Below are 13,852 nucleotides of genomic sequence, written 5' to 3'. Positions count from 1 at the left end.
GTTCAATGCAAGAAAATAAATTCAATAATCTATACTAATAATAGCCAGTTGAGAAAGCACTAAGGACTGCACCATTCAACCCTTAGCTACATATACTCTATTCTGTTTGAATAAATTTAATAAATACAACTTGCATTCTGCTTAGATATTTTGACTAGTGTCAATCAGTCTGATTCTTTTTAATCATCCCAAAGTTACCACTTTTGTTTTACAACATTACACTATGCAGATTATTTAAACAAAAGCTGTACAGAAAAAAATAGCCTGATTATTTTTCTACACATTCCAATTCAGTGTGATTATTCCCATGGGAAAGGTGTGGTCTTGCATTTTTTTTTAAAAAAGTACTAAATTACAAAGGTTCACATGCCTTTGCAGGGACAATCATTAGCTTCAAGATAGTGCATGCAAGTGAACAACTGAAGCCTCATCTCTGTTTACATGCATGTTATAATATGACAATTTAATTGCTATATGTATGACACATACTGAAGAAAGCTGAAACTTTGATTACCTGGTCACTCCCTCCACTCTCAAAAAAGGACTTGTGGATGCTTCTGTAATATCTGTGAATGTCTTGATTTTCATTGTTCAGCTCCCTTTTCAATGTTCAGCCTCCTTGAATTTCCATGTGACCTTCCAAATTTCATCACTGAAATTTTTTTGGATAGTGAAATGTGGGCAGCCAGAGTGACTTCAGAATGAGATGTGCACCAGAAACAATAGAGCTACAACCCTTTCTGCCCCTTAAAAAACAAACTTCAAATTATCACCAAGAGAAATTTGAAAGGAACCCCCCCAAAAAACATTGATATTAAAATACAAAGCAGAACAGGAATAGAATCAATTTGAAGAACTGCAAGCTAATTTTTGGCACAAATAATTTATGCAAAGCTGATTTTTACCAATAATTTCATTTGGCCTTAGTATTTCAACCAAATGCATATTTAGTGCCACAGAAATATTTGGTTGAAACTCTTTTACATTTTTAAAAAGCATGTTTTTTTAAAAGAAAATTGTTATAAATTATTCTGTCTAGTAGTGATTCAACAATGAGTTTAAGCTTTAAATAAATACCAGAATAAATAATACTATTTAAAGAAAGAAAATATGTTGAAATAAATGGTAATTGATGAACTAGGTTAATATTAATTTACATCATTGATTAATATTAAATACACACTGTATTTAGTGCTTAGCTTTTATGGAACACATCAAGCAGAAAATTCTAACTGCATTCATCAGTTGAAACCTATGCTTCCTAATTCTACTTCATTGTGGTAATAACTCTTCCAGACCAGATTGGAAGGTTTTGCGGACAAAGACTATCTAGTCAGAATCTGCTATCATAATGCTGGGTGGCACCTCATTCACTTGATTTAAAATAAAATTTAACTTAATTTATTAACCTTTAAAAATAAGTTGCTTAATAGTTGTTAATGAGTAAAAAATTTATGATTTCCTGGCTTTTACTTACGATAAAATCAACTGTTTTTAAGGTTGGATTTTCAACATAAATGCAAACTATTTCTCAATAGTTCTTAACAGTTCTTGGCTAAGTATTCCTAAGTATTATTCATGATTTTTTTGAAGTATTCTTGAAAATCTGCTGTATTTTCTCTGAGCCTTTAAAAGCAAGAATAAACTTCATCGGACAAAGAAAACAAACAAACAAACCTCTCAACTGATTATTCCTGGACCTGAGCACTCGAAAAAAGACATAGTATAAATCACTCTTGGTTTGATATCAGCAAATGCAGAGCTATATAAGGGCCCTTAGTGGCATCACTCACAGATGCTACCATTAGGCATAACAAAAAAGAAAATGTTACCTGTGAATCAATATAAAAAGGTATGTTGTTTTATTTCAATTAATTCAACAATTGAATCTTCTGAGATTAATAATTATCTCCTGAGTTGAACTATACTTTTGTTCAAGCATTTAAGAGACAGGGTTTGTCCAGAAGGAGGAAAGGGAAGAATAACTACAGGTAGTCCTTGACCTACAACAGTTCGTTTAGTAACTATTCAAAGTTACAACAGCACTGGAAAAAAGTGACTTAGGACCGTTTTTCACACTGATGACCATTGTGGCGTCCCCAAGGTCACATGTTCAAAATTTAGACGCCTGGCAACAAGTTCATATTTATGACTGTTGCAATGTCCCATGGTCATGTGACTATTTTGGTGACCTTCTGATCAGCAAAGGTCCTGGGGAAGTCAGATTCACTTAATCACTGTGTTGATGATGTAACAATTGCAGTGATTCACTTAAAATTCACTTAACAAAAGTCTCATTTAGCAACATAACTTTTGGTTCAATTGTGATCGTAACTTGAGGATTACCTCTTTTCCTTTTGGTCTTTTTTTTTGTTTTGTTCCCACCTACTTTTCCTCTTCTTCATCTTCCTTTTTATGCTTTTCTTTCCCAAATCTACTATCTCTTCCTTGCCTTAGTCATTTCAACTTTGAGTAAGTTCTAGACACTGAGAGGCCATGATTGTAACATTTTGGGAACTTTTTGTATGATTTTTGTAGTCCTTTTATGAAAGTTTATAAGTATATTCTTCATGTACAAAAATAAGTTGCTATCATTTTTTTTAGGTGAGTCATTTTCAGTTCCACTGATAAGAACTCAGCCATCAGAATCCTTTGTTAAAGAGGATAAATCAGCTAAGCTATATACAATAGTGGTTAGAGCATTGAACAAACTGGGTTCCTGGATTCAAGACTTAATCTGCATATGAACTCCAATGAATGACTCAAACAACCACTATCTATCAGTCCAACCTACCTCATAAGGTTTTAATGAATTTTAAATGAAAGGTGATATCCTAAAATGCTTCCTTGGTCTCCATTTACAATCATTTAGTCATAATCCATTTAGCAAGCTTTTCTAAGAGAGAGAGAGAGAGAGAGAGAGAGAGAGAGAAGGAGGGAGGGAGGGAGGGATGGAGAAACCCAGCTCAATCCTGGGTTCGGTTTACAATGGGAGAATTATCTAGATCAGTGATGGTGAACCTTTTTTTCCCTTGGGTGTCAAAAGCATGCAATATATCGCACGCATGCATGCCCACACCCATAGTTAAATGCCCCCTTGCATTGTGCCCACTTACACATGTGCATGCCCCCCCAACTGCCTCCTGCGAATGTGTGCATGGCTTTCTTGGAGCCTGGGGAGGGTACAAATGGCTTTCCCTATCCCCCAGGCTCTTCGGAGGCAGGAAACAGCACATTTTCCGATTTCTGGTGGGCCCAGTAGGTCCATTGTTCGCCCTCCCCAGGCTTCAGCATCCTGACAAAGAAAGGCCCAACGGGCCAACCTGAAGTTCATTTTCAAACTTCTGGTGGCCCTGTTTTTTGCCATCCACAGGCTTTAGGAGGCTTTCCTGAAGCCTGGGAAGAGCAAAAATGGCCTCCTCACAACTTCCAGAAGGCCGAAAATCAGTAGCATGCATATGTGTGCTGGAGCTGACATAGGGCAACACCTCGTGTGCCCTCAGATACGGTTCTGCCATCAAGAAACTAGATGGTTGTGATGATTCCTTAATCAGGCTGTTGTTTATGTTAGTTTGTCTGAAATGGTAATTCCTTGATTGCTATAGACATGACTAATGCTGGGGGGGTAACCTAGAATACATGTCTATCCAGATTCTCAGTCAGCCTGATCTTGGTTGTCCCAAAGGTCTTCAAGGAAAAACAAACTCCAGTTGCCTTTTGAAAAAACACCTTTGGGATAATCCAGTATACATTTTTCTATCTTCCTTTAAAAAGTTATGTGAAAGCCTTGATTGACCACTGCCATGATGTACAATTGAAAGCAACCTCTATCGGCCTATCTGGTGATGATCAAAATTTAAAAATATTACATTTATCTTTTTTTAAGGACATAGTTAAATATTCTTGGAATTTTCTTGATACATAACCTTTGAACATTCCTAAACACAGTGACATTTTCTCTGAAAAAAAATTAAAACATATTGTGACTGGTCCATGAGGCCTAATTTTTTTATATCCTCTTTATAGTGAAAATAGAGCTATTATAAAATAAACAATATATATATATATATATATATATATATATATATATATATATATATATATATATATATATATATATATATATATATATATATATATATATATATATAACAAGAAAAAATTTAAAAAGTAAATTATATAAGTACTAGCAAGTAACAAAAAAAAATCATAAAAATAAAATAAAATACAAAAAAACCTGTTTAGTTTTCACGATGGCATGATTTATTTAAGGTGTGTATCAGTGTTGGGATTCAATATTTTTTACTACTGGTTCTGTGGGTGTGGCTTGGTAAGCGTGGTGTGGCTTGGTAGGCGTGGCTTGGTGGGCATGGCAGGGGTGGTATTTACCAGTTCTCTGAACTACTCAAAATTTCCGCTTCTGGTTCTCCAGAACTGGTCAGAACCTGTTGAATACCATCTCTAGTGTCTATGAACAATGGATCTGTGCTTAACATTTGGATGAATGAATTATTGTTTTCCTGTAAAAAGAAAAAAAGTAGAAAAAGTGAATGCAAAAATAAATAAATCATACCCCTATATGGAGATTAGTTTTGTAAAAGTTTCTGAAAATGAGTTTGGCAGAATTTTCATAGAGAGATGAATTATGACAATGAGAGGAATTTGGAGAGTGCAGTTAATCTATTTTATGTGCAGATTAGATGCACAGGCTAATTTTTTACCTGCCAAAATGTCAAAAATGGGAAAGAAAGTTTATTTGTTGATTTAGTGAAAGTGTGTGACAAAATGAATAAACTCAAATGTTTTATGAAATATGAAATTGAGGCTTGATTGCTGAATGAAATAAAAGTAGTATATGATGGAAGTACATTGTACCTGAAAGCATAGCAAATAGTTGAAGACAAGTGGTATAAAATCTATTTGGCTGTTTAATATGTTTCTTAGTAAAAGTGTAAGGAATCCTTTTGTAAATTTAGCTTCATGTTGGCTGGGAATATTAATGTGTGTACAGTTGCTTACATAGAAAATGCTATGTCCCTTCATTCCAAACTTCAACAAGTATTCCATTGAAGGCAAGAACCCAAAGGGGCTTGAAAGATTGCAGCCCATCTCTACAACAAATCTCCCTCAAATATGATTTCAAGAAAAACCATTAATATTTCATATAAATCAATATTTATTTTTGCATGCTGTTATAGCTTCAATTGTTTAACTTTTTTTTAAGAATCCATTCTTCATTGTAAGCTTGTTAATGTGTAATAGCATTTATTACAGATGCATATTTTGACAGTAATATTATTTAAAAGAAATTTTTACCTGAAAGAAAGGATTGGCCTAGCTATTAATTAGCTTATCTTTTCCATTCAAGCTGTTAATTTTATTAACAGTTGTAACAATTCTGAATGTACCATTCTCATTTTTTCTCGCCCAAAAATATCCATTAAAGTGTTATTAATCAGCAAGAACTTGTTTTTAAAATCTTGTGCAGTGCATAGAAGAACTTAATGTCTATCTAAATGATGATAATTTTTGTTGTTGTTTTAGAATGTATCTATTTTCAATGAAGGTGAAAACAATCTTAAAAGAAGAATTCCCTCCCTCATATTTTCTCCTCAAAATTGTTTCTATGCTATAAGGAACCTATGCTATTTGATTACATTCTATTGGGGGGGGGAGAAATATCATGTTGGATTTATTTTCATATTTTAGATAAATTGTTTTGAAGGTCAGTTTATATTCAGCAGATTAGCTAAAGCTACAATAGAAGATAATATGTTAGATAAATTTGGTTTAAATTAGGATTGGGTTGAATACATGGGCAATGGAAATCTGTATTCACGCATCCCCTATATTTACTGATAATGACTTTGTATCGGGAAGAAGTGGCACGTTTTGGTAATTCTGCCAGTGAAGTTTGGGTCATAACTTAATTATAATCACATTGAATGTTTGGCTAGTGGGGCGACTTTAGAGAAATACTGCTGGGTATACTAAAATATCTTATTAACAGTGAAGTCTAATAAAGAGTGTGCTAAATTGTGTTTATTTTATTTCATTTAGATTTTCATACTCAACTTTCTGAGACATTGAAAGACAGACAGACTGGCTGGCAGCAGCTGGCTGAAACAAAGAATTCTCTAATACGTAAGATTTTTTATCTTATTTCACCCTGCATTTTCTATAAGTCAATTCAGTTTTGCTAGTTGTGCTATTCCAGTTGTGATTAGACTACATGAACTTATGTGTTTGTACATGTTTATGCATATATTTCTTGTTTTAGTCAATGTTTGCTATTAAAAACATTGGTTTGGGAAATTCAGTGGAAAGGTGTAATATTAAAATGTTTCAGGAAATATTACTTGAAACTTACAGATGTTTTCCACAATTTCAAATGAAAGTATGGGATATGATTAGTTTTGATTCATTAATAATGTTGTCTTCTCTTTGAGCATTGGGAGACAAAATATAACTTCATGAATTTCAACATCAACACTGAATAATCTTATGACTTCTTCCAATATAGCATTATCTTTCCATATGATTTGAGTAGGTTTTATAAACTCAGATCCATGTAGGTTTAGATGGAAGTGCAATAATTTCACCAGTCAAATTGCTTACTTCGCCTATTTATTATAGGCTATTATTGTATTGTGAGTGCAATATTATGAGAACAGTAGATATGTTACTGCATTTAATAAGTGACAATATAAACCTATGTAGCTTTGGGCTTATACTTTTTACAACATTCACTCCATAAATACCAGGAATAATTTCTTTTTTAAATTATTGTTTCCATTTTGAGACACAGTGTTTGCTTTGATCTATTTTATTACTTACCTGGGATTCTGGTTCATCCTTTTGTTCTTGTTACAAAGAATTTTAACAACAGCTATTACCAGTCTAATTCACATATTATTCCAATCTTAATAGATGATTTGCTATGGAAAAAAAAAAGCAAACCTATTTGCTTTTCTTCGGAAGACACAAATATAAGCAAACCCACATTCTTATAAGGATTTTATTTCATATTTTAGATTATTTTCCACAGCTAAAACTTGTGTAAATAAATACAAAGATAAACCCTAAGCATATTCTGCCTTAATGACTGATGGGCACTATTTCTTCAGATATAAATTCAGTGCAGTAATGAAAGAGCTGAATATTGTTCGTAATGCTATTCATAAGATGATGCAGATGTAGGAATTGGCAATTATATCAGCTTTCCAGTACTAGTAATTCAGTGAAAGAATTATGACCAAATTATACATTTTGGGCTGCCAGTAGACAGATGGTGGTTGTTTTTGTAATCTGTCTGAGGACATAGCCCCATAATCGCTGAAGCATTCTTCAAAAAATCATGACACTGTTAAACACAAGCACACACAACAACAACTTTTGTTATATTGTGGCTACAGGCTTTGGTCTTAATTGTATTTTTCAAGCATGAAAGGATTTCCTCTGTTCATAGAAGCCGTTTGATGCACTTGATGATTCTGTAGATGGATGGGAAGTGAGTGCACAGTTACCTACAAATCCTTCAAATTTTCCAGCACTGTTTTTCAGAGAAAGCAGAAACTGACTTTTTCTGCTATAAATAGCAGAAGAACTATAGAGAAGGGCTAGAGAGAAGTTCTATGAAAATGAGCTCCAGCACGAGTCCAAAAGCTTGGAAGACAAAACTTCTAGTCCCAGTGACCGACCCAGATTGGGTTAACATTATCCTGGGACATGTATATTCCTTCCTTCATGAGAACTATAGTTTGTTTTTGTTTTTTAAATATTTTTTTATTTCTAATTTTCAAAACAAACACAACAGAAAGTGTATCAGTTGGTTACAAAAAGACTTTTGTGCTTCTCTTCCACAGTCAACAAACATAATTCATATTAACTCAAGTATTTTAACTCAGATATTTATACATATTACCATCATCATACCTCCCAATTTCATTTGACTATAATTGTTTAAACGTCCTTCAACATAAAATATACCAAGATTTAATACATAACCACATACTGGCATTTCATTTACTATTTCTAAAATCCTCCATTAAGACTGAATCCTTATGTCCTATTCTAGCTAAACATCCATAATATTTAATAACAAAATTTTCTAATCCTCCTTTCCAAATCACTGTTTAAAATTTACATACCGTTTCCTTATGTTGTACACACACACACACACACACACACACACAAAAATATGTTATCCTTATTTCTCCTTTATTTAACTATATCCTGTATCATAACATTTCCCCCCTAATAATCAAGACTTTAACTGTATCTAACTTAATTCTTTTTTATTAACCTTTATATATAATCCAAAAGGATTTCTAATCTTCCTTTCATGGGTACCATTCAATATTCAAATCCAATTATTACTTTACTACACATTGTGTACATTAGTAACATTATCAATTATTTATTTAACTATTGTCACTAAATTTCACTAAGTTTAACTAGTTTTTAAATTGTTCTCTTCTATCTATCAATCTGTATCTTTCCAGTAGCAAAACAATCTCATATCTTCTACCATTTATAGTGTCAGTTCTCTAATCATCTCCTTAATCAACTTTGTATGGACTCCTGTTAGCAACTCCTTGCTTATAAAATCTCTGATGCCCTTCTTCTGTTTCCTTAATCAGTTTATCTTTGATTGTCAGTAGTATTATCAATGATATTGCTAATAAAATTTCTCTCTTTAAATCCATAAATTCTTTTATTTTTTCTTCTTCTGTATCTTGCCATCTGGGATAGATTTCCCCTCCATTTAGTTCCTCTTTCAATATTCCACTCTTTCTATTTTCAGAGACAAGCCAATCACTATAAATATCAGCAAATTTAATTTTTTTATATTCATTCTTCATATATTCTTCAATTTTTAGGGTTTTAACCACCACTTTTTCCACTTGATAAACCTCCTAAACTTCTTCATCATATTTTGCTGTTAGATGCTCTAAGTCTTCCAGCTTCTTCTCTATCCTCTCATATGTATTTGATAATTTCTGTATTTCTGAGAATATCTTTTGCAGACTTAAAGTTTATTTCTGCTGTTGAGATTGTGCCATTATCTCCAGGTAACAAACACTGCTGCTCTAGCTTGGAAGGTTAATAAGATTAAGCATAGATTCACAATAACTTTTTATTTTCACTTTTCTCTGATTAAAGATATACTTCAAAGAAACATCTGCATGCTTTTCTTCTTATCACTCTCTATAAACAAGCAGCAAGACCTTGGAGTGCCAAGCCAGGATAACCAGTGAGAAAAACAAGAGTGTTTCGTTTTCAATACACAAACCTTCCAGCCTCTGAGTAGCAGTGTTATTGTTGCAACTTTATTTGTTTCTTTTTGTTTGTTATTGGCCCTGATAATTGGAAGAAACTCAGAAGGAAGATTTTTGTGTGTGAGTCAAGACAGGGTCTATAATGATGTGATCTGTGCTCCTCCTTTATATCTACTTCTGTATGCAATGAATTGTAAAAAGAAGAATGGTTTCACATAATCATAACTATTACCTAAGTCAACATCTGCCCTCATCCCTTGGACGTCCCTGAAAATCAAGATCCAACTAAAATTGCCATTTTTATTTCATTGTTAATATGCCAAGGAGAATGGGAGATCTTCATTTTCGTTTATCTGGGGAAAAAATGCTGAATCTGGGGTGAATAGATAAGTGGGACTCAATAGTCCTTGCTACTGATGTTTTTTGGTTTTACATGTTGCTATTCCCTTAAGGTATATTCATCTTAAGGAGTATTATTTCAACATCATCTTTATTTACCTTTATATCCTTTATTTAGAATTTATTCACAGCAATGAGAGATATAAGGGAGCTTTTTTACAGTGTTCTTACTGAAATGATCCCCGTAAAATTTTAATCTATTTGGCAATTGAATCATGTTATCACATTGTCTGTCTGGTGATGTCATCATTAGAATAAGGACAATGGACACTTTTCTCTTCTTGGCTTTGCATTTAATTTAGTCATCTTTTAAATCAGTTCATGGAAAATAATATTTTACCAGAATATATTTGGTTCAATTTTAGATGTTTGGTATCTAAAATTAATTAGTTCTGTTGTATGTATGTATGTATGTATGTATGTATGTATGTATGTATGTATGTATATATGTATATATGTATATATGTATACATGCATGCATGCATTATATATATATATATATATATATATATATATATATATATATATATATATATATATATATATATATATATATATATATAACGCTAAGTTATATGTAGTATACATATTGATTTTTTCCCCAGCTTTTACTTGTTTTTAACGATATAAAACTTACCTATTAACTGTAGTGAAGAGTTGGCTGGATTATTTTATTTGTTCTAAAGCCTTGGTAATAGAAAATAAAACTTTTGGATTGTTTATTGCACTAATGACTTTTATTTTCCCTTTTGAAATATCAGTAGCAATATCAATAGCATTGAATTCTTTAAGAATAGATCTTTAATTGGTTTTTAACAACATCTGAATTTCTTAAGACAGTGTGATAGTGGTTAAAATGTTATAGCAGGACACTCTTAAACCTAATTAAAAAGTTAATACTAATTGAAGAGAGTTTTAAATTAATTGGAGTAATATGTTGTCGGACCTAGTAGCACTAGTAGATGGAACAAAAACCCATTGTTCAAATTCTTTTCAGCAATAACCTCACTTTGTGGCCTTAAGCAAGCTACTCTCTACATTAATCTATTAGTGCTCTACTGGAAAGATGTATATATGTTGAATACTAAGAGTTTTTCCTAGATGTGAAAATGTATCAAAAACAGATTTAATAAGAGAACAAAACAAAAATACTGGGACTTCCCTCTGCCTTAATATTTCTTGTTCCAGAATTATAACTTATTTTTGTCTATTGCTTCTTGCACTGAGAACTTAAGAAGCTCATCTTTCTTTTGATGTCTAGCATAAGGAGAAATATCAGTACCAAATTGGCAGAAAGGTTTTTATTCACCCAAAGTTACATGGCAATATAAACTGTAAGCTATATAAACCGAATAAATAAATGGATAAGTTCTATAAAATTTTATTAACTCTTTGTGTCATTCGACCCACTGATTCAGCAGTTAGTTGGGACCTTGTTTATTGCTAAGTAAAAAGAAATGCTAAAATGTTTCTGATCCACAATGCGACACTATTAATTAATTTAAATAATTTGTCTTTGATTTTGTTTCATCTTATATTATTAATAGATACAAATATTTTGTCATCAGATTTATTTCCTTTCATTCATTCATTCATTCAAGAATCTTAGCCTCTTGTTTGGCCACGAGTTGAGCATGTTGTATTATTATTATCAGTAATGTTCATCTGTTCCTGATAATTCTGTCACACATCAAATATTCCTTATCTTCATAGAAAATAATGTTTAAATAAGTCATATGTTATTAACCCCAGTGGGATTTCATTGAAGTTGTCCCAGTGAATAAATAAATAAATTTGATGCCTTTCCTGTAGGTTTTCATTATTGATTTCCTACAGGTTTTATATTTGAAAAGTTAGAAACAATTGTATGAAATAGGTAAGCAAAGTTGTATTTGTGTCCTGTGGGTCTTTGCATTGATTTCTACAGTACCAGTTTCAGATGAAACAATTACTTTCCTTATAACATGCTGTTTTGTCCATGAATCATTTACTATTGCAAGTAAACTATGTTATGAAATATGTGGAAGGAAATAAAAACATTTCTGAGAAAGAAGTGTATTTCTGAAGAAAATAATTAATTGTAGATTGTGTTCTAAGAGAAAAAAACAGACAACTTCTGATTATAGAAACCTGCTGGGCAGATTTACCGGTAATCTTTGGTATAGAATTTGTGACTTAAATACACTGTTATTCAAACTGACTAATTTACAGAGCTTAAGGTTGGGGGGAAACTTCAGTTTTCAGCTTTTAGCATAATATTCCACTGGGTGAAACTTATACAAATCCAAGTCTGGTGTATTGTGCAATGTATTTATTAAAAAAAAAAGAAAGCATGAAAATAAATGTTCGCATTATAAAGAACTTGATGATCACAAATTCTCTAGCACTTTTACATATAAAATCCAGCAAAAGAAATCCACTTTGATAGGTGGCAAGTTTTGACAAGACAAACACCATCTGTTACCACTGATTTATTTTATGGCATTCTTATACTGAGTGATTTTACTCTATTTTTAAAACTTATTTTAAAAAAATCAGAAATACTTAAAGACACATCTGGTATTCAGAAAAAGTGCATTTTGTGCATTTTATATAGTCACACATTTCAAGAAAATCCTGGCTGCAAAATATTAAGGAATAAAGGTACAGATATAATATTCATGCTATTTTTGTGTAATGACATGTACTGTATGTAGTGTAGTAATAATGCTGGGGATGTTGTAACTACACTTAAGGATCTGAAGACTGTGTATGAAAGTACATGTTATAACAATTTTGCAACAGCTAAGCCTAATCAGTACTTGAAAAGGAGTGTTTCTGAAAACTTTATGCAGATCATCTTGGCTTCCATATGGAATAAATTAAGTAGACAACTATAATTAATAAATGCATTAATTTATTTCCATGGTAATGTTAACTGCAAATATAACTCTAGCAATTAAAAATGGCAACTATTAAAATATGTGTGCTTTGCTGGATAATGTCACTGGTGTCTTAAGAAGATATAAATACTTTTAAGTTCTTATAGGATCACAGATAGGCCTCATTATTTTATGTATTACTTTGCAGTAATCCCATTAATTTCAATAAAAACTATTTTCAAGGAAATTGAAGAATGATATGCAGCACAAATGTTTGGATGTCAGCCCAGAAGTAAGTGCTAATTAATTCCACGGGGTTTATTTCTAATAAGTGTGTTGGTTTACAGCTTGAGCCAGGTCCCAATGAATTGTCTTTTACCTACTACATGCTTTAAGCATCTATAGAAGCAAGTGCCAACAATTCAGAATAGATCATCTTTGTTTTAAAACCGTTTTAATTATTTTAAACATTTTTTCCACTTAATCCAGATTAATGGATTAATATGGGCAGCTACAAAAATAAACTAATAATTAAATAAATAAATATTTCCTTTTTCCTCATTTGAAGAATGATTGAAATGTTGATGAGTAACACATAATCAACAATCTGCTGCTGCAGTTCAGACATAATTCATTTTTCCATCGTTATTTAATTCTTTGGTATCTCTCATGCATGAAAGATCCATAATTCTTGATACTTTGATTATACCTTGATGTATTTCAAATATTAAGAATATAATCAAGAAGAACCTATATGTCCTTGAGAAGCAGAGGTTGCCGCAAAGTATTATTAACAATCCTATGAATTACCTATCATGGTTTAGAACATATCTAAACTCTGTAAGTTAAGTTATAGCTCTACATCAGTGATAATCAACCTTTGTTAAAGGTTTATGAAACAAGCGTTAATTTGCACTCTGTGTTCAACAGAGATTAATATATGTATTTTAAAACTTTGTTCAACTGATTGAAAAAAAAACAATACATCCAAATGTATTGTTCCAAAGTGAACATAAGTAATATCAATGGCATCTACATGCTTCAAGCTTTTATAATGAATTTGTAGCTTAGAAACCCAGAGTAATTATTTCAAGAACTTCAAGAAGACATTTAATAAATTGTCAAGTAGCACTGTGAAATATTTCAGCTGAATTTTAAATTCTCCACAGACAATTCAGAAAAACTCAATAGGGTCACACAATCTATGTTTTCATGGATGAGGGGTCTTTTGCATCTATTTTGTAGCATTCCTTGTAGGTTTTGAAAGAGTTCCACAAAGTCACCCTATTTTTGCCAGTGTTTCAATGGGGT

At 31.9% G+C, this 13,852-nt stretch overlaps 1 protein-coding gene across 1 annotated transcript in view; it reads left to right on the top strand.

Moving 5' to 3' along the window:
• TENM2 (teneurin transmembrane protein 2) overlaps positions 1-13,852 on the top strand; it is a 928,661-nt gene that overhangs the window by 406,691 nt on the left and 508,118 nt on the right. Inside the window, exon 4 of the mRNA XM_087709674.1 lies at positions 6,061-6,144. Coding sequence (XP_087565800.1) covers positions 6,061-6,144 — 84 coding nt within the window. The remainder of the gene's footprint in view (positions 1-6,060; positions 6,145-13,852) is intronic.

Source organism: Thamnophis sirtalis, unplaced genomic scaffold, assembly GCF_051295495.1.
Source record: "Thamnophis sirtalis isolate CommonGarterSnake01/CBP01778 unplaced genomic scaffold, rThaSir2_p1.2 scaffold_3, whole genome shotgun sequence".
NCBI lineage: Eukaryota > Metazoa > Chordata > Lepidosauria > Squamata > Natricidae > Thamnophis > Thamnophis sirtalis.
The sequence above is the reverse complement of the archived record's forward strand: the minus strand, read 5'-3'. Positions and strand labels throughout refer to the sequence as shown.